This window comes from Tyto alba, unplaced genomic scaffold, assembly GCF_018691265.1.
Source record: "Tyto alba isolate M040663 unplaced genomic scaffold, T.alba_DEE_v4.0 Super-Scaffold_11, whole genome shotgun sequence".
Classification (NCBI taxonomy): Eukaryota; Metazoa; Chordata; class Aves; order Strigiformes; family Tytonidae; genus Tyto; species Tyto alba.
Genome location: NW_024881273.1, coordinates 1728938 through 1751136, shown reverse-complemented (window position 1 = coordinate 1751136; position 22199 = coordinate 1728938). Strand labels below are relative to the sequence as shown.

At 36.9% G+C, this 22199-nt stretch overlaps 1 protein-coding gene across 5 annotated transcripts in view; it reads right to left on the bottom strand.

The window, feature by feature from the left end:
- Positions 1-22199, bottom strand: part of DENND1A (DENN domain containing 1A) — a 215703-nt gene that overhangs the window by 136955 nt on the left and 56549 nt on the right. For all 5 annotated transcript variants that reach the window (XM_042786413.1, XM_032982592.2, XM_042786414.1 and 2 more), the window contains exon 5: positions 16781-16900. In XM_042786413.1, coding sequence (XP_042642347.1) covers positions 16781-16900 — 120 coding nt within the window. The remainder of the gene's footprint in view (positions 1-16780; positions 16901-22199) is intronic.

The window sequence follows — 22199 nt, the reverse complement described above, 5'->3', positions numbered from 1 at the left end:
TCTAAGTAAATGATTAAGATAGGAGATTGCCCACAATCATTTTATTCTCTGAACACTTGAAGCTGGTACGCCAACATGAATTAATTCTAAAACACAATGAAGCAAGTTACTGTTAGGTAAATAATACTTGTATAGTTTGGAGGAAGATCTGTCCCTTATCAAGCACGTTCATGAACAGCCAGGGTTACAAATTAAGGTTTTTATTTCAGATCTGTGCACAATCCAGATAACACTGCCTCTATGAAGCCATATAAAGCCTTGCTCCTATTATTACAGTGTGGCTGAATCACATTTTCTATTGAAACAATATGCAGAAGTCAACTCACGCAGCTTTTCTCAGCAGTTCTACCTCAGAACAGCCCCTGCTTCTCCAATTACCACTGCATAACCTGAGGGCTCCTGCCACATCTTGATTTTTGAAGGAGGAAGTTGCCATGTAATCTCGTTGGGGGAATGTTGTATACATCTGTCAGCAAGTACAGGATGGTCTCATTCCTGACAGATGCACTTTGTAAGCCTTCAGACAGCAGCCCAAAAGTGATCCATTTGCGGAAGAGAAGATCTATCCGTCTCGTATTTTAACTACTTCCTCCCTGCTTTTTTGATGCCAGGGAACTGGGTTTTCCCCAAGGTGATGCGCTGGTTCATTTTGTATTAGCCCTAAAATGGATGTTTCCAAGCCAGTCAGTCAGGGCCAAAGGTAATAAAAAGCGACATGATTTAATTACTTCTGTTACAGTTGTTCAGCAACTAAAGAAGGTGTGACATGAAGCCCTAATTAAGTAAGTAAAATTGGTTTCTGGTCAGTAGGCAAGACCAGTGAACGAGCTGGACTAGAATGCAGTATTCTCAGCTTTATCCAATTCCACCAGTAGCAATACATTAGTATTATTAACACTTGACATTTTTTGTTGTGATCTTTCTCATTGATATTTTACAAAAGTGTTCTGACTTGCAGTCAAGATTAAAGCTTTGGCAAAATCTGTGATAAACTTCCTTTGACACACCTTCACTGCTCTTTAACTTCACTAAAAGTCAGTTAAATTAGCATTGCCCTGGCCCAGTAATGTAGAGGGAAGAAGAGAAGGAAAGAGGAGGATGTTGTTTGTTTTAAGCAATCCTGGATCTCTGAGAAGGATAGCATTGAGAGAGATCAAAGAGTTCTAAGTCATAACTAACTTTATAACCTGTATTTACTAGTTATATTCTGAAAGCAAATACTGTTCTTGTTTCACATTTTCACAAATTCTGTTAAGAAACTCCAATGATGCAAGATAACGCCAACAAACCTGAGGTCAGAACTCTACGTTACCTAGAGGCGTGACAAAAAAACAATGAAACCAAACCAGCATGACAGTAGCACAGAACTGATACTTTCACTACACCAATATAATAATTTTTGCTCCAAGAGGGAATATTCAGAATGAATTGCACTTATCACTGCTATAAAAATTACCGGAAGTTTGTTCAGCTAAATCAATTCACAGTTCCAGTCCAGGAGTGTTACATGACAGCAGCTGTTCCATCTGAAATATAATTTCCATCTGAAATCTAATCTCTGATTTTACACAATAGGATTATAATTAAAAAAAAAAAAAAATTATTTATTTTGGCAAGAATTACCTTGAGGCATAAGGAGGGAAAAAATGAACACCAAAAGTCATGCACAGAATATTATAAACAGCTAAAATCCTACCTGGTCTACCTTTCTCCTTCAACCCGTGTATCAATGATGCATCTTTTCCTTGCCCATCCTTGCCTCGAGCTCTTTCCTAAAACCACTGTGAAGATTCATTTCTCCCTTCTACATATATTCCTCATGCTATTAATTTCACCTTTCACTTCAAAAACTAATAATAATAAAGTTTCCAACAAGAATGCTCTATTATAGCAAAGTCAACGTACTTGTGCCTCTGACTGCACTTCCATGAATGCAACATCCATGAACTCAGATCCCCAATTTTACTACTGCTATGATTAAAAGCAACAGGCAGCAGACCAAGATAAAACAAGAACAAAGGACTGCCAGCAGAGAAGCGACTCTCAGATAAGAGTCCTGCATTAGTTTATACAGTCAACAGCTTCAGGAAATGTACGGAGTAACTCAAAGCTGTGGTAAACTCAATCTAGGACAGCAGCAGTTTCTTTTCCTTGCCTCTGAACATCTCATTATAGTTTTCAGAGTCGGCAAGTGAAAATTTCTACTAAAAGGAAAAACAAAAACCCTACAACACAGCACCCCTTTCTCCCCAAGGGAACTATTTAGAGTTCTAGGCTCTAAATGTCTGAGACTTGGAATAGTTGCAGTACTACCTGATTAAATAAACTGTTAAGTATTTAAATATACAGCATGGACTACTTGGACTTCACAGGCAAGACAAACTAGTAACATCTTTAAATTAGCAAAATCGCCTAGATCTAAAATAGGTTTCATTGTAGCTAATGCAGTGAAACATGCACCTTCAGCGGATTCATCCAGCCTCTTATGCTTGTAGTTAGTGTGAATATGAATCACACTCTGGAGCCTTCTACTAGTTCAATCAATTTCTAATTTTCCTGTAAATATTATGACCAATAAGATCTGTGAAAGCCTGTGCATGATTTATTGCCACCCTTGGAAAAAGACATGAAACCTTTACATCCCCCCAAGCATTCCTAGGTGAAGGTGGTAAACTCTGCACATTAAAAAGCTTGCAAGGCCAGGACTAGTGTAACTCATGGAAGTCTATGAAGAAGTTCACGAATTTTCTTTAGGGATACAAACGTTAAAGACATCGAGGACTAGAATCGTTTAGGGTAACTGCAATGAGAGCAAGAATTCGGCTTTGATCAGAATTGGAAGAGTTGACAAATAGCTCAGATCTGGAAACAGCTCATTCTGGAAAGCATTAATCCACGCCTGCAGATTTGAGAGCTTGGGACACATCACCTCCTTATTAACATCATTAGAATGCGAGTTCCCCAAGCCTGTTGCCGCATGCCTTAAAGCATTTCCATGTTCATGTTCCGTCCCCTTCCTCCCCATCTCTGCTCCACGAGCCCCAGCCCTCGCGCAGCTCCCCATGCTGCAGTACCATTTAGCCCCAGCAGCACGTGCGAGGAAGCCGATGCTGAGAGAGCTTCACTGCCTGCTCAGGATCTATAGAAAGCAAGAAAGAGCAAGAAGGGAAACACAGTAAGAGCTTAACCGAAATGCACATTTCTCTATTACCTAATTTTGAACTGGAGAACTACAATGCTTTTTTCTTATCACCGCTGTTGCAACAGTGCTTTAGAACAAACTTCCTTCGGCTACATGGCCACAGCGATCCATTGGTGCAGGTTCTAGAGTGAGATTTGGAAGCATTTTACTATTACGTTCCTCATAATTCAAACTCTGTTTTGTGTCTGTCTTTATAGGTCATTGTTGGCCAGATGGAAAATATTAAGGAAAAAGGATTGCAACTAAATCAATCGGCTGTAGTCTGCTGCCAAAAGGCCCCAGGCTAACTACAAGCAGATTTGCAAGCAGGCTCTGCTCCGTTACAATCTGAGATCTGGCACATCCTTTGCCCTGACTAACAGCAGGAGGGCACAGGGCCAGCTGAGAGCAGCTACTGTGCCAAACAGACTGTGCAGGTCTTGCTGCTTGAATGCTTCCACAGAAAAGGAGAATCGATGGGACTCTTTTGTAAACAACTCCCGGTACTTTCTGGCTGCTACCAACTTCAAAAGAGGGATAACTTTATCCCACCACAAAACTAATGCAAGTACACAGCTCAGATTTGTTACCAAAAATCAACACGTAGAGAAATAAATACCAATGTTAAAAGGATAACACTTAAACTTTCAGCTAAGAATAATGACTTATATATACATATATATATATAGTGAAAAACAAAATCAAAACCTCTTTTCTCCAACATCAAGCACCATCTAGGAACAATTAAAAAAAATGGCTGAACAGTAGGCAAACAAAGTATTCATATTAATATTCTTTGCAGCCTCTTATTTACAAGTAAGAAGAGACTTAAAGTTGGTTATTGAAAATTTGACTTTTAATGTTTATTTCTAATACAAATACTTCCTAGGAGATGCCTTTTTTTTGTTCTTTGTACACCTCATGTATGCACTTATCAATCTGCAGGTCCAATTTATCTAGGAAACTCAGTGGGAAATTTTTTTTTCCTATTATTAACCAACTAACCTCTTCTGCATTCAACTTTTTATTCCAGACACCCATGCCTGCAGTACCTGCCCCAAGCAGACCAGAGTAGGTGGGGCTCAACTGATCTTCCTTAAGCATGTTATCAACAACTGGGGGACAGAGAGGGGCAGCCTGGTTGAAGCTAATGTTTCATAATATTTTATAACAGTAGGAATTATTTTTCTTTTTGCAATCAAGATAAAACCTCAAACTTAATAGAAAGATGTAATTTCTGTTTCTGGTAGACAGTAAGAGAAAAATTGATAGAAACCAAGGGGAACTTCTGTTTCAGTCATCACCAGCTGATCACGTACAATAAAGCATCTGCAGTGAAGACTTCCCATCCCCTACTCCAACCATAAGACATGTGTCACCAGTGAACAGGAAACAAGAATGAAGGTGTGCATGACAAGGCAAAATAAAAGCCAAGAATCTCAATTCATTTAAAAGCAACGTAACCAGTGTCCTTCCATTAACTAGAAAGACATTTCTCTTTCACAGCGTTTGTCATTACAGAAAAATCCAGAGTTCAGAACCCGTAATGTTTTCTGTCTTTTCTAAATCTTCTTCCTATCACATTTAATATTCAACTTTTAATTCCTTTAAATTCATAACATCAGGTAACTTGCAACTATGACTAGAGGACCCAGCACAAATCAGTAACATTTTGAAAATGCACATAAAAGTGAAACAAAAAGGGTAAAAAAGACTGGAAAAAGAAAAGAAGTACCTTTCTGTGATGGATTTATTTTGCTACTATGATGAACTACACAAATAGAATTTAACACAGTAGGGATACTGTAGCATAACTACAATGAAGCCTAGAATACGAAACCTTACTCCAGCCCTGTCCAGTTCTGCTGAGCCATACATGGAGCTTGCCATTTTTGTGTCTGTGATTATGAGGTGTGTGGATTAGCAAGGTTCTACAGTATTTAAGTTTCAACGAAAATATTTAAACCAATTCAACCATTCCTTAAAACTTCAAGCTCAGCAAGCACGCTTTAACAGACCTACTGACACCACAATGAAAACTCCAAAGCTTTTTACTCAGTGTCATTTAATATATTCCCTATTGACTTGTTATTTATCAACTACATCTAGCTGAAAATAACAATTCATTATGAGTTCAGTGGAATCGACTCCTTTCAACGTCAGTCTTAAACCTCAAAACATCAAAATGCATTTCTAATGCTACAACTATAATGTTGCATACAATTTCAAAGAAAAAAAAAAGATTAAGAAGAACTACTGTACACACTTCACATATTAATAAAATAGAAAATACAAGCCTCATATAGAATCAACTGGATTCTTTCAGACTTGTCTTGGTTTGTGACACTGCTCTTTAGACAGACATTTATATATGAAAATATTTTAAAACCTCCTATATTTTTGTACATGTACACATAGATGAATGCACATTTTTATGAAATACATACACACAACATACTGACATGATTAAGAACATTTGTGCTCATTCATGATCATTAAGAGGACCAAGAAAAACTAGGAATAAACTTCAAGAGAAGCTTTTTAATGATAAGACAGAAAAAAAAATGAATTATCACATGCTGTTAATTTTTTAAGACTATTTTAACAAGTGTACTTTATTCAGTATTGCAGAGAAAATAGTTTCAGAAAGCTAATAGAACTTGAGAGACACTTCAAAATTTATTTAAAGATACTCGAGCAAGATAAGATACTAAGACAGCCTTACAGGCTTTCTGAAATAAGTTTCTAGAGTCTAAAAAAAGTTTAATGGCAGAGATGAAAATGGAAGACAACAAATGAGCAGATGCAATACAAAATTTTATTCCTCATTCCTGGAACAGTATTTTTAAATAGCTCATCTCTATCTTGTAAAACTTGTAAGAACAATAAAGAAAAACCACAGGAAGTTTGGAAAAACTATACTGGAAACAGTGTATCAGAAAAAGAAACACAGAGCAGATAGCTAAATTTAATTGATGTCAAGCTCTCCTCTCACTAGGTTCATCACTTTTCCATATATATTCTGACAAGTAACTGAAAATAAAAGCCAGTGTCTGTTTAAGCAAATCAGCAGGGGTAAAAAACCCTAAACTTTTAAGATGTAAACTGTTTTATAAACATGTCAAGTTAAAGCAAAATGCCTGCAACAACAGGAGACCCCTTCCAACCTCGCATAGTACATTCATGGCATTCTCACATTTTCTAAGGCACTTTAGATCAATTTCCTGTCATACACAGAAGAGGAAGTCGAACTGTTTTGCTACAGTTAAAGCTTGTAAGAAACTAGAATTTCTGTGAAAAAGGTCAGACTCTAGCTACGAGCCTTGCCTGCCCTCTCTTCTTTTCTCTGTAAGGTCCATGCAAAGGAACTGGGAAACGTCTGCGTCTTCAACTCTTACTTTCAACGCATGTGTTGAATCCACTGCTAAAAAAGTAATAAATCTATGAAGGCGGCAGACAGAGGCTCAATAACAACATTTTTATTAGGTACAATTTTGTTGTACTGTTGAATCACAGAGATCCAATTTCTCATGATTTATACATGTATTTTTTTGTGGCCTTTGCCAATGTCTAACAGAACCAGTTTGCTATTTTCTTTCATCTCTGAAGCGTTTTAAGTAGTACAGGGATTCCAGGGTCAATACTCCGCAAGGACCAAACAGACTGTCCAAAGTGTTCCATATCATTTCCAGCCATTACCAAACAGCCTGCTGGAAAGCTGGAAGGCTTGAAAGTATCGTATAGATACATATGGAAGCAAAAACATTCATTTTGCTTATTACCATTTTGTTCGACAAACAGCTATAGTAAATCCTCATAAAGTCTTGACTTTTTTCTTATTTAATTAGACGGGGGGGTGGGGAGAAGAGAGAGAGGGGGAAGAAAAGGAGGGAAAGGGAGGGAAGAAAGGGTGGAGAGAGGAGGGGGGAGAGGGAAAAAGGGAGGGAGAGAGAAAGAGAGAGAGATGGAGGGAGGAGGTGTTTGCTTTTTAAAGGATATCTCTGCTCTGGGATTATGTACAGTCATTGCTTGCAGCCTATACTTGTAATTACAACTTTAACTAAGCAAAAAAAAAAAAAATTCTTTCTCTGTTTTAAGCAAGCCTAGTTTCATTATTGGTTCTTTTCCTCTCTTTTTCTGAAAAGTGGATTATATGTAAACTTTTTTAAAAAACTAATTACAAAATAAAATTACATAAAAGCACTAATCTCACTCAGGCTACAATGAACTACGTGTAACCTAACCTTACCAACAAGAAGCATCCATAATCTATTTTACTCAGCTTGCCAGAACAAAAGTACTCAAGGTAATGATCATGAGGCTGCATGCTCATGGCATCAGTCACAAAGGAGGACTGGTGCAGAACCCAGCAGTCCTGATACCAGTGTTCTCTGTGCTCATTCCCTTCTCCATCTTCCAATTCACTCCAAGATGTAAGTTTGAGTTGTCTACATAATCAATGGTCAGACTGGGGAGGGAGGGAGCAGGACATGGCATAAACAAACAAAACACCTAAACCTCAGTAATTCCTCTTCTTGAAACCAACACCTGTGAATAGCAACCAGCCAAAAACCCACCCATGTACAACCCACAAGTGGGAAACAGCAAAAGCTTAAACAATAGTTCAGTTACACCTTCCTCAAAGCAGCACACAGCCAGATAGAGGGCTTTTTATCCTACTGTGCAGTAAATTAAAAGAGTAGTAACTACTTTCTTACCAGGCATAAAAAACAGACTTCCTATTAATTTACTTTTATGTATGCAAAGCAAAATGCAAAGCATGAAGAAACTCTAAATCAGGTAAAAACTTTTAGTTAAGAAGAATACTAAGGCTCAGCCTTCCCATATATCAGACTACTACTAAATACATTAAATTATTTGTCATTAATGTGATAGTCTGTATATTCCACAGAAGAAAATTCCTATTAACACTAGTTCAAAGCATGCATTACAAATCTGTGCTTTTTTAATGTTCTAAACTTTCATCCAGAGAAAGTGAGAATGGAATGTCCTTATTCATCTGCAAATACTCCTTCAAAAACAGCAGCTACAGAACATTTTAGAACAACAACAAAAGTATATCAGTATTTCTTATTCAAGTATTTAATAATTTCCACAGGTTAAATAATTTCTATAGGCTCAAGCTTTTGTTGAGCTGAATTACTTCAACCTGACTCACTAACATGAACAAAATGCTCTCTGGTACATGCAGGAAGGCAGCAAAGTCAACTCTGGGAAAGCAAATGGAATCCAGTGAAACTCAAACTGTTTCAGCTGATCAGGAATTAGTGCAGTAGGAAGTCCAGCTCTGAGACTATAAAAACCCGCACAAGAATTCAAAAAGGATGATAAAGACTAAGAAAACTGTGAGAATCTTATGCCTTCAACGGAAGAAGATGGCTACAAGGGGGAAGCAGGTTCCCATTTCTTCCACCACCCTTCCTCTCCACCCCTAGAAAACAGTAGTCATTATTGGTTAACGTTGCACTGTCCTTGGGAGAAACGAGGTTGATTCACCGCTGCATCTACTATTTTCTTCTTTAAAAAAATACCATGGAAGATATTCCAACAGACCTACCAGTCTTAGTATGCACTCTTATAAAATCAAGCCTTTAAGAAACACCTGAATCAAAACTGTAATATTTGGGTGTTTTAACAGTGCAGATTGTTCAAAGGACATTGAATCACTGGGACTTTACCCCACAACAGAGAAAGAGCATAAAGTTTCATTGTAAACTAATTAAGGACATCTTACTTCAGTTTACCATCTATCTCCTCAATGATTCTTCATGAAGGTTACTTTGTTTTGATACTTTTTTAAGTTAAAATTAACCAAAATTTGTACTCTTCCCACATCCCATTTTGTGTGTGTTCTTATCACCAGATATACATAGTAGCAACACAAGTTAGGGATGCCATGGTCCATCCTACTTCCGAAGTACAGGGTAGGTCAGGTGAGCCTTCATGCAGGCCAGATAATGAACCCTACCAGAGAATCAGCTGAAGACACCCAAAACCCACTAAGTGGAAAAACTTGTAAAGAAGTGAGGAGCACGCAGGAACGAGGTTTTGTACATTTAACCCTTTTATAGGGGGATAATCAGATTTATAAGTACATTAGAGCCACACTTAAAAAAAAAAAAAAAAACAAACAAACAAAAAAAAAAAAAACCAACAAAAAAGCACAAACCAAACTGAAAAAAAACAGTCAAAATCCTAAAATCAAAATGTATTCCCTCCCTCCAAGTGTAAATATTTTTCTGTGGCTTTTGGCCAAATCAGTGAACAGGGAAAATTCTAGAAGACAACAGGACAATTATTTTAAATCAAAAAGAGTAACAAATATTCAATTTTCTCCCTCAAAAAAAATTGAAAGATTTGTGGAACTAAAAGCAGTGCAGGGTTTGGGATTTTTTTTTCTTTACGTTAGAAGGTACCACAACAGAAGCGTGTTACATTTCGGAGGCACATACACAAACAGTGGTATACAGGCCCTTAAAGCTGTTTGTCCCCTATGCATCAATGCCCTGCCAGTTGGCAAGCCCGAGCCAGGAAGCTGTCAATTCCAATCAAGTTTAGGCGATGCAGTCCTATTAAAGAAGTCTTGCTGGTTAAGGGGCGTCCACTGTTTCCAAAGCATGGGAAAAAAAAAGAAAAAAAAAAAAAAAGAAAAAAAAAAAGAAAAAAAGGGCTCTGCTTTCCTTAGATTTGAGCTGGCAACTTTCACTGACTAGAGTTTTCAAGGAGCTATGAATGAGCTTAACAAAGGAGTTCTGTGGCTAGTTTCTGGCTGAAATCCATGTCAACAGTTTTTAAGGTCACAGGTCACACTAACTAACATTTATTCCCAGCAGACCCTGCTCTAAACACAAGCTGTAAGTAGTACAAATTTGGAATTTTTCTGTAATCCCTTGAGATATTCCTGATCCTTCCACATGTTTCTGCTCAATTAAAAACAATTCTCACTTTGCACCACAAGAGAGGCCCCTGCTCAGAAATCTTATTCTATCCTAAGAATAAATGGACAAAGACTGCAATCAAAGGAAAGGAAAGGGGGGAGGAGAGGAACTCACAACAAATCACACCAAAAACCTCAAATAACTCCATACAGAATCACATTCAGTTAGTTACATTTTCTGCCATCTGTCACAAACTATTATAGATTCATTTCTTTTTATCTTAGAAAAAGAGTGGTGCAGAGCTTAGCTATTTTGGCCGAGAGGGATTTCCACACAAATGTTTCTGCACTTCACTTCAGAAGAATCATTTTCATTTTGGGTACAAAAGCTGAATACCCACTGAAAACTTCAAATTAACTAAAATTGAAATCAGAGTTGCACATGTTTATAGCACCTTCCTAAATCAGTAACTCTGCCCAGTAAGTTTGTAAACCAAAGCAAAACTATGTAAAGTTTGGGGCTTGGGTTGGTTTTTTTTGTTTGTTTTGGGTTTGGGTTTTTTTGTTTGTCTGTTTTTTGGGGGTTTTTTAACTTTAACAAAACTTGGACATGTTATTACTGCCCCTTCAAGCAGTTAGAAATAGGTGCTATAGCTCACAGTTTAACAGAAAATCAGAAATTCTACTAGTTAATAATAAAAAAATGCAAGATACCTATGACATGGTTACAGGAATGAGAGAGTGCTTGTCCACCAAGTCTAATTACTTCAGCTAAGTACACATAAATCTCGGGGCCTTCGGGCAATACAGCCTGCCCAGTACCTCACACCTCTCCAGTGCTGTCGAAGCAGTAACTCCCATCATCTCATTCACGTACCAATGGTCATACACTCTTCTCAGAAAGTTTCTACTATTATTGCTGCTACCCTTTTCGATAGGAAGGGGGAAAAAAAACAGCATATAGGCAGCCTCTGAGGGATAAATGACTGTCTATGGTCTGGCAGCATTTACCCAACGTCTCCCAGAGCTGTTCTTACAGTATCTGGAAAAAAGAAATTTTGCAAATAAAATTAAATTGACCAAAATCGCGTTTGTGGAAAAACTGCAGTTAACAAGGCAACAGATTTATCTGCATAGATGGGCAAGTGCACCAAGTACACTGACTTCTGATTGCCATAGCTTTTATGAATTTGACTTCTACTGAAACAGAATTCTGTCCAGCTTCATAACTTCAGAAAGAATGAATCATAGTATTTTACAAGCTTAGTGACATCCTGGAAAATCTATTTAAATACTATCAGTGAAGAATCATATGTAAAACAATTCATATATTTTAATACTCTATCATACAGCAGTAATCCAGACTAGATTAAGAATGTAGTTTTACACAATATGCTGAATTGCTTCCAAAAAATGTTAAAACCAGTTTTATTAGGATTGCTATATCGTAGAAGGGCTGTTTTGTGGTTTGTTTTTTTTAAATACATTTTTATTTTAGAGTGTTTTACATTCAATTTTTCACAGTACTGGCCTCAGAATCTTAACTCAAAAATAAGGGGCTATGAAGCAAACTAAGTAAGAGCAAGAATGTTACTTCAAAACCATTCTGCCAAATGGTTTTGAAGAGCACAATTATTATACTTGGCCTTACACCTATTTACTACAAAAGTGCAGTTAAATCGATACAAAAATATTATTTCTCAGTTAAACTGATAAATTTATTTTTAAGCTCAAATATACATTGCCATGAGAGATGTACACGTTTAAACACTAGGGTCAACTTGGTGAACATGTCTGTGATTTTTGTATCGATATAAAAAAAAAAAAAATAGAGCTATTCAGGTCACCATTTTATTATGTTATGTAACCTGAAATCATTACACTGACTTACACATTTAAACCCGTTTATACATTTAAATAGGTTACCATACATTCAACATTGCCATTATTTTTTATTTAAAAGCAGTGTGTTTCATAAACACATAAAACTTATTTTAAAGTTCAAATAGTTAGAATACAAAATAAACAGACATTTGAAGAAATGACTGGATCCTATCTGTTTATAAAAATATTTTTTTTAAATTAAACTTGTTAGTTTTATTATATAAACATTCTGGAATAAGGGTATCAAAAAAAGTATTCAGACTGAGTTAACAACATTTTTTACATTCCTAAAGCAGAACTTTTTCTTCCTTCATGATTACGCAGAAATACAAAGTTGTCAGGAGTCTGAGATTCTACAACATACAAAAGTCAGGATAAAATAAACCCAGCTACAGTGAAAACTGATATGCACTTTTAAATAATGTCTTCATACAAGAATTTGAGATCTTTCTCTGAAGAGAGAGGGGGGAAGAAAAGAAAGAGGAATTTCATGTTTCAATGTCTCCTTAGATTTAGAATTTCGTACGTTCAGCAGTCTTGTCAAAGCTTTATATACCTTATCTCCATTTCCTTTACCCAACTTCAGCCCATTAGAATCGGTACAAGTGGAAGTACCACGCTTACAGTAATTTCAGCTATGAGGTTTTTCACTCTGGCCCCTATGAGGAGACTACATTCAAAAGTGTTTGTCCACTTAAGCTTTGAGAAAACAGATTGTAAGATAAAACGCTCTACTCCTTTCAGTACACTTACTGATACTAATACAAACTGGCTTACGCATTACTCTCCCATCAAAAGAATACTGAAATCCATCGTTGCCTGCTCCTCTCGAGTTCTAGATCCCAGGAGCTAGCCAAAGAGGCAAATACAGCTGAGCCACTGAACAACAGGGTGCATAATGTAACCAACAAACTGCCCTCTGGAGAATTTAGTACAGCTGGAGTGGCTATCTTATTTATCTTTTCAAATTTCTAGAAGGGAAATATAACATTAAAACAATGAGGAAACGAAAATTAAGGGCCTTCAGCATGCAAAGTTCTTAAGAATCGAAAAGCATCTATATGCTTTAAGAATATACAAAAGCAGAAAGATAAATTTATACTGTTATTTTCTTTTTTATCGCTGATATCATATCAGTAGTTTTACACCATCTTTCAGTACACTGCAATTAGCAGGAAACAGCAATCAAGAACAAATTCTGAATCTCTTTGACACCTTCCAGACTCTTGTGCCCTAAGGAAAGAACATTACCTCTCTACATATACAGATGACTTAGTAAAGATGAGAAACAAATGTGTATAAATTCCAGAAAAAAAAAAAAAACCTCAGGGACATGCCTGAATAAGGAGTTGAAGACAATATCTCAGAAGATTAAGCAAGAACCATTTGGGAATTTCTCCACACCTTTTATTTAAAAAAAAAAAAAAAAAAAAAAAGAAAAAGACTACAGCTCTTCACTAAATTCATGTCTATATCGTCCACCCTCAAAAGCCCACATGAAATCTGATGCAAAGTTAGGTTAAAGCAAACCTCCGAAACAGAAAAAAATTCATCTTCTTAATACATATCCAATAGGATTTATTTAATTTCATCCAAAATCCTGAAGTCCTTAAAGAAAGCCTTAGAAAGAAAAAAAATCTTTGGGCATGGAAGTTTTTCTATAAATTACCAAATTAGAACTCAGAGTTTGACAACTTGGACATTAGCTCTCAACTGATTGTGCATTCATCATTTGGAAAAGAAAATAATTTAGAAGCGTATTTTAAGTTATGTAACATATTGCACTGAAGAAGGTAGTCCATAATTCCAAGTTACCCAGGAGACTTTGATGTGTGGTATGTGAACCTGTGGGGTTTTTTTTATTCACTTCACTGCTTAGAACCTCAAGAAACCCCACCAGCCCATCTGTGACACTTGTTTTGTGCTTTTGTCCGCCCTCTGCTGTCTGAAATGCAGAAAGTAGTCATCTGTGCTACAGAGCGCTCTACAACTCAGTGTTACATCCAATATTTGATCACTGGAGTTTCATGATTAGCTAGAAATCAAGTGAAGAAAAAAGGAAACAGAATAAGAGAGTAAGAGAGACAGTCGCAGTAGTTCTACATGAAAAGAAAATCACAGAACACACAGAAGATGCAGTTTTCAAACTTAATCAAAGATTTCCATAAATCTGTGTGATGCTAACCACAGCAGGAACAAAACTATGAAAACTATCTTGAAAGCAGATTTCTACACAGTACTGGTTAGAACAGCCAAAAGAGTTACTCTGTAAAATGGAACTGCCTTTCTGCTGGCCACAGGAGCTACATCCATGTGGATAACTTTACTGCTATTGAACTCCAAGAAGTGCCTTACTGTACTTTACATCCACATGAAAAAGTCTCTGGGTCGCTTTAAAACTCAAAGTCCAGACCTTGACTTCTGGCCTTCTGAGTACTGTCTCAGCTTTAAACTTGGCTTCCAGACCACCGCAGAAATGTTTTAAAGCACCAGCTGAGTGAAAAGAATTTCCTTTTTCTCCTGTTCCTCTTCAATAACAAATCTAAACATGTGACGATTTTCCACCTCCAAACCATTTTACCATGGCCAGACCCATAAAAATCTGACTGATAAAGACGTGAATATCATCTCTAATAATAAACAATATCACTTAATTCTTACACTACTACTGAGCATAGCAAGGAATACTTGAAGCTCGCTGTCATCCACCCTGTAATTTAAAAACAAATAAACAAATATATAAAAAAGCAAACGGGGATGAAAAGAATGTATCATTCTCACATTCTTCAGCATGTTTTTACCCATCCATTTACCACGCAGCGACCTTTAATTCATAGAGGATACTGAGAAGATTCACCTCAACAATGTGCGCTGCAGTCCCGGGAATAGAGCAAGCGAATCTGTGTAATGCTGGTCTACATTCTTTATTATCCTCTAAAACTTACCTTCACTTGCATTCATGATGAACTTTCATTTTCTCATTAGTTCAGAGGAGAAAGAATGAATAGGAATGAAGCTGAGAGTCCCAATTCATCCCCTGCTGTAACTCTCTAACTACACTGGAACTCTTTTTTTTCTTCTCTTTTTTTTTTTGGTTATGAGTTGAAGCAGAAGGCATTTAACTACAACATAACTCCTCCATTTCTTCTTGGCATTCACTCAACATAAGGGATCTGACAGCAAAGAACTCTTATCCAGGAGAGATCAAGGGACTCATACTACTCCTCATTCAGATTTTCTTTTTAAACTGAGTTTCCCCTTTATTTTGTCATTAATCAGGAAAGGTTACCTTATGTAACCAGACACTTCCCACATGAGAGTGAATCAGCACCCCAACTATACAGGGTAGCAGCTACAGGGAAAGAGCTTGGGAAATACCTTCCCGTCTTCAGTACCCAGTCCATATTGCTGGATTACCGTAGCTAATAATAGTTGAAGTGTCTACTAGAGAAAAGAAAGAAGGAAGATACTGAGAAGATACCCGTCACCCTGCCTCTCACACAACTGATTAGTAATTTTGGTAGATTTCACATTAATTTTTCCAAATATTAAGCTGCTTCAGTGAAGGCCTAGTTGGCAGATCACTGCCATCAGTACGATGCCGAAGTACAAGGCAACAAACATTGGGTATCTTCACCAGTGTAGTGCCAGCACAAATGGCACAGACATTCATTTTAAGTACATACATCAATCCAAAATCCACCTCGTGGCATTGCTGTATGTGACCCAATGAAATGAGAAGTGTCCTTGTACTTGATAAGTGCTCTTATATTTTGGAACATTATCCCTGAAATTCTCCAGAGGGGTTATATTCAACAACATACATACAGAAGGTATGTTCTGTCACACAATACTCGTAGGACGAAGACAAGTTCTTCCTGGTCTTACACTGGATTCTCTCACATGAAAAGCAAACCAGAGAGGACTCAGTTGTCTCCAATTGCTCATAGGAGGAAATCATCCTCATTCGTGATTGCTTGAGCAATTCTTCAGTCACCTAGCTGGCTGTTCATACAGTTAACTCTGAGCTATCTTTACCTGTGCCATTTCTCCAAAACTTCCCATTTCTCAAGAACATGCAAAAAGCAGAAGGCAGAAGACAGACCGTTCTTAAGTTTATTTAAAACAAGACAGGCTGGATGTCATGTGGAAATCTTCAGTCCACAGAAGTTTTTAATGGAATTAATATATTGGTAGATATTAAAACTGATTTTACTTGCATCATTTCTTGCAGCAAATGTAAATAGAAAATTGTGGAGTGTATTCTGACGTGTTTGTGGAAAGTCATCAAAAACTACTCTGATGGAGCTTCTTTGCCCATTTTATGTGAAATGCATTGCTCCCAACTTCCACTAACAGCCTTTATTATGACAAACTTCACAAAACCCTCAATGGGACTGGATAAAGCTCATATATACAAACTTTTAGGATGTGGAGAATCAGTGGCATTCTCTCAGTTACCAACAGATGCTTTGTTAATAAAACTTACATATACAAATGTCCACAAAATGTCTTAACAAGATCAGTATGACAGCTAAAGATAACAGCTGCCATCATGCTATGTCATATCAAATTACTGCAAAGCGACTTTTTTTTCCTCACTTTGTTAACTCAAGAACATTGACTACAAACAAATATCGTTATCTACAGAGGAACTCAAAGTGCAAGATATTTTGCCCCACTTTGCAGAAGAGCAGTGACTTCGAGGACCAGATAGGAAAATAATTTTGAACAGCTGGAAATTATAATTGCAGTGCAACACAGCAAAGTCAAACACTGTTTCACAGAGTCAGCCAAAAGCCAAACCACAGACCTACCTTAAGATACAGAAGCAGCTCTTGGCCCCAGAAGATAAGCGACAAAATCCAAATCTCTGTTTGCTGTCAATGTCTGTAAGCACAAATGTAAAGTTCTGCCCAACTTGGTTAACTGCATGGCTGGAAATAAAGAGAATAAGAGGAAAAAATTAATGATGAGCTAACTCTGTGTCAAAAGTATCTAGATCTAGAGTCGTTGAACCTATAACATTTCCTCTTTCAGCAGCTCCTTTTTCAGAAATTAACTTTCAGAGTATACACTCTCTAGAAACTTAAATGTGCTAGTTACTTGGTGAGGGAGGAGTGGTTGAGGGGGTGGTGTTCCATTTAATTGTGGGAGGATACTATAAATGTGTTTATCTTTAAATGAAAATGGCTATGACTACCAACCATCTTTAGTGCACTACACACTGTACAAACCAAACCCTTCCTCTCTCATGTAACCCAAAATATTTCTTTATTACTCTTCATTTGAAAACTGGTTTACTCCAAGATCAAGACAATGTTTAATAACATGTTAAGCTTCTTCAACACTTCGATATAAACTTGTAAAAGCTTTATCCATCTACCAGTTTTGCATGTATTCCACATACATCATTCCAAAATGTTCAGCAACTGGAACCATGCCAGGTGACTCTCCTTTACTCTAGCAGCTAGGCAATTAGTTAAAAAAAAAAAGACCAGAATAGTGTGCAAAGGAAGAAAAGATAACCTAGAATCAAGAGTACACTGTGTTAAAGCCAGCCATGACTATACAAATAATTTTGTGGGACTTTTATATGATTTTTCAAAATTAAAAGTCATTTCTCTCATCTGTAATATTTTAACAGCTCTTCAAAATTAGCGGAAGTGAACTATTAACTTTCTTAGATGCTGGCTCTCACTCACACCACAGTGGGAGGGATCACTATGGGAAAATTGGCCCAAATTGGTAAAACACAGTTCTGGAAAACAAAACAAAAAACCTCAACGGACAATAACTACCACCAAAAAACAAAACAAAACAAACCCCAAAACAAAAACAACACAAAAAACAAAAAACAAACCACCAAGGAAAAAAAAAAAAAAAATGAAAACACACAAATAGACAAACAAACAAAACCCCCAAGCATTTAAAAAAATCTATGTCTTTAAAAATACTATCATTCACACCCTTATTTTACCACTATTAGTTGATGCTCGAAATCGTAAAATAAGATGCTTTACATTTAAAGCACAGCACTTTCTGAATGTTATTTATCAACCAAATGAAAGACATTCTTGAGATATTACCACATTTGTCTAAAGTTAATCAAATGCTTATGTACTGTGGCAGTAAATCCATATAAATCAAGCCCAATTCACTTCCAGTTTGCAGAGATGTCGTTTTATCTTTTAACAGAAATTTTGACATTTAGTGGTGAAGTTGGAACTAATGTAATTAGCAGAAGACTTTTCATCCAATTTCACATCTATTTGAGACCCCATAATGATAGGAAATTAACACTTACATCAGGTTATGTTCTAGTTTATTTTAGGTTTACTGAGAACAGTGGAAACTGCCTAGCATTTACATGTGCATCGTTACAAGTCAGTCCTACCAACAGCAACAACAAAACCCATTAAGTTCAAGGCCTTTTAACAGTCACAAGCCTTAAAAGCAAGTAAATATTCTCTTCTATGTTGCCATATACAATGCAATAAATAATTTATGTGGTAGACTATATACTCTGTGCTTAGAGGAAAAAAAAACAAAACAATAGACTTTCAGAAATAGAAGTTGGATCCAGCTCAGAAAGATGTCACTGTCCAGCTTAGAAAGAAGAATCCTTCAGTGGATTCCAAACAGGGAAGGAAGAGCATGCAGCAATGAAGACTAAAAGATGAACAAAAAGACAGATATTTAAAAGCATTTCAGTAGTCCGAAAATTAGACAGTGTAAGTACTGTCATCCCACTGAAACTTAAATGGCAACAGAGCAACCATTTCCATAAACCATACTGGGCTGCTAGGGGATACCAAAAAATCCATTACTGGTGTTGTGTTTTATCTGTAAAGCTCGGATGTAATGTTACTATGGTGATTTTAGTATAGTGTTTTAAAAGGGGATTATATGCTTAATTTTAACAAGGTTGAGAGCAGAGCATGTGTGAAAAATAGCATTCTAGCTGACAATTAAAATTATGAAACAGGGGAAAAAAAAAAAAAAAACATGCCTCATTTACAGCAGGGAAAAGCTTGTTTATTAAACAATTGTGACAAGCTGGTAAGTTCCTTCAAAGTAAACCTAAAGATTCTTGCATATGTGTGATCTGCAGAAACTAAATATGTCTGATAAATCCTGCTCAAGTTTCCATTGTCAGTTCTTCACATGGAAGGATAAGCTTCCCAACAGAGAAAGTGCTTTTCCTAAAATCTTAATATCAATACTTAAGATTCATAGCTCTGTTTTCAAATGGGAAGAAAGTCTATCTAGAACCTAACATGAAGGAAGCACCATAAATCTCATCTCTAAACGGGCAGACAGAAGTTCAGGTTGGAGCAAAGAGGACAGTGTTTTCCTAAAAATCCCCCATCACTACCTATGTCTGACTAACACAAACTAATCCTGGTATGAAATTTGGCTGAAGCGGAGTTCTTCACTCCTGCACTTGGAGAACAGTCTCTGCCTTGATCCTACAACCATAAGAGCAGAAAACTCATGGTCCACTGCCTGCTGAAAGGGACAGCTGGTCTCTGGTGAATTTGACCACTGGCAACAACATATATAAAAAGAATAAATATAAAAAGAATTGAGTCTGCATCAATGAGTGCCAAAACCTTCAGCACAGAGAGCAATCAGATATGCAGAAGATCTTGATTTGCCTCAAAATCTTGGTGTCCTATCATCATTGGAAGTTTTGATCTGGCAGAGGCAATAGTACATCTTCAGCGCTTGCCACCAGCGTTATAAAATATGCAGCCTTGGAAGAGATACACATGTAGGTGAACACTTCTGTCCTTTCTCAGTACTTGCTAAAGAAATACCACTGTTTAATATCAGTGTCAGAAGAGCGAGTCTCAGCTCGAGCACCACTGAGTACACTTCTACCATCAAGAAATTTCCACTGAAAGCCTGGCACAATACTGCACATAACACAGAATGTAGTTACGTACATCAAATTTCCCCAAGTAAGAGCCCTCACAAACAAGGTATAAAGTGGGGACATGACTCTAAAAGGACTTGAAAACCTCAGTTCTGTGAGTGATAATGCTACTTTGGGCTCTGAGTTGATAAACAGAAAAGTAGCGTCTATTCTTTAGTGACTATGCATTTCTGATCATTTGTATCCTTATCTCTTCATCGGAATTCATACTGATCATTTTTCCACAGATCCTGAAGAGACATCCTACACAGAGTATTATTCCAACAGAAGGTATTATCCCATGTTCCTAAGTTATTTGAACAATGAGCCAGTATCTCCACTGCAACATTAAGAATCATAATTTTAAAACCTCTCCACATTGCAGTGAGACTAATACTGGGATTGTCATGGCTAACAACAAGGCAGCCTAGTTAACTGCGAATAGTACCTAAGTATTTGGAAGGCCTTTACTGAAACCACTTCACTGTTTCTCTCTCTTTGCTCGGAATGAACAAAACTATATATTAAAATACAATAAAAAACAAACAAACAAAACAAAACAAAACAAAAAAACCAAGCAACCCTAAGGACTAAGAGTTTAAGTAACCGGAGATCTGATCCAACAAACCACTTTTCAGGCACATACAGAGGGATAAAATCCCACTAGAGAGTGCTAGTCAACTCTGTAAGACAGGGCTGCAAGGACCTTTCTGACATATAACTAAAGACAGTATTTCTTATAGAAGTAATTTATTTTCATCTCAAAGTAGAAAAAGTATTTACTAAGAAGGCTGAGGGGAATATTAAAGCACTGCCTGAAGTAATTTCATCATGGGGCTACCTGCTCGCTACTTTAAGTAACTTTATTTTAAAAACAATACAAGAAATGTGTAACTAAATACTCAGTAGTTGCTCAGCAGTAAATAGGGAAAGACCAACCAGTGCAAATTTGTCACTTGTTGAGTTCCAGAAATAGCTGCTAAGAACAGGTATTGAACTGGTTCTAAGTTTGGAAGTAGCTAAAAGATGAAGAGCATTTTGCACTTAAGATGCACTGTATTCTTCTCTCTATCATGGTCACATTGAATGCATTTGCATTCAGTGATAGAAGACCATTTACCTTCTTGCTGTAACTGTCAGGTTAACTTTGAACTGTGTGTGGAAATTAAGTCAAATTTATATCACAGAAGACTACAACAACTAGTAATTAATATATATGCGTAGTATTGAAAGTCCGTTCTTAATTTTAAATTAAGTATACTATGGGTTACAGTTTGTCCTTTATGTTCAAAACGGTTGGCTTATAGTCTTTCCAGTGACAGTCTGTGATATTCAGTAAAACAAGTGAATATAGAATTGGGAACCACTTTTCATTATGTTCTCACTCATATGTCATATGGGTTTTCAGTGTTCTTACCTTTCAAAATGTTATATTACTGGGGAAGAACGAAAAACAAACACAACAGACAAAACCCCTAGGTACAATAAACCTACACATAGTAAGCATAAATATTTCTAGTAGAAACACATACATGAGACAAAAATATATTAAGTACTTCCCTACACCCTTCGCTCAAGAAAGGAAAAAGATGATCAGCGAAAAGTGGTTCCAAATTTCAAGAAGTATTTGTGGCTTTTACAGGTCATCTGAGTCAACAAGCACCAGTTAAGTAGCTCATGTTGACAGCCCAGGATATTCAAATTCTCCTTTTATGTAAAAATCAGGTACAGCAGAGGCACTGGTAATGATAGCTGTCTCCAGCAGGGTCTCACCAATGTCTCTCACCCCTGATCCGCAGGAACCACCTGGAGGGCTGAAAGAACAGATCGGCTGCGTGATCTGTTCAACCTTTCGGCTTCCTCCAACCACAGATTACTACATCGGAGGACAAAGGGTAGCACTGGATTTATTATGTAGACTCCTATCTCCAGAGAAGCATAATGAGATTTCATCTCCATTCACAGAAACTAGTGAACAGTATTTCAAGATAACGAAGAAACACCAGCTGGCCTATGGGGCAGGGGAGGTGGGGGGTAGAAATGGGGAAAAAAAATTTAAAAATTGAACAACAGCTCAAACAAGAAGTGATACTAGAAATGGTTGTTGATTTATAAAGAAAATCCATTTCTACTGTAAATATCACAGATTTCACTGAAATGATAAAAAGATTTCTAGTAGTTTACTCACAGTTAAGGTCAATTTCATCAATCAAAACCACCCAGGGTGCTAGCTGACCCAAGGCAAGTGATTCCAACCAACTAAATACTTGTAGACAATATGAACAGTGGTGCAATCTTTCAAAATATCAATGCTT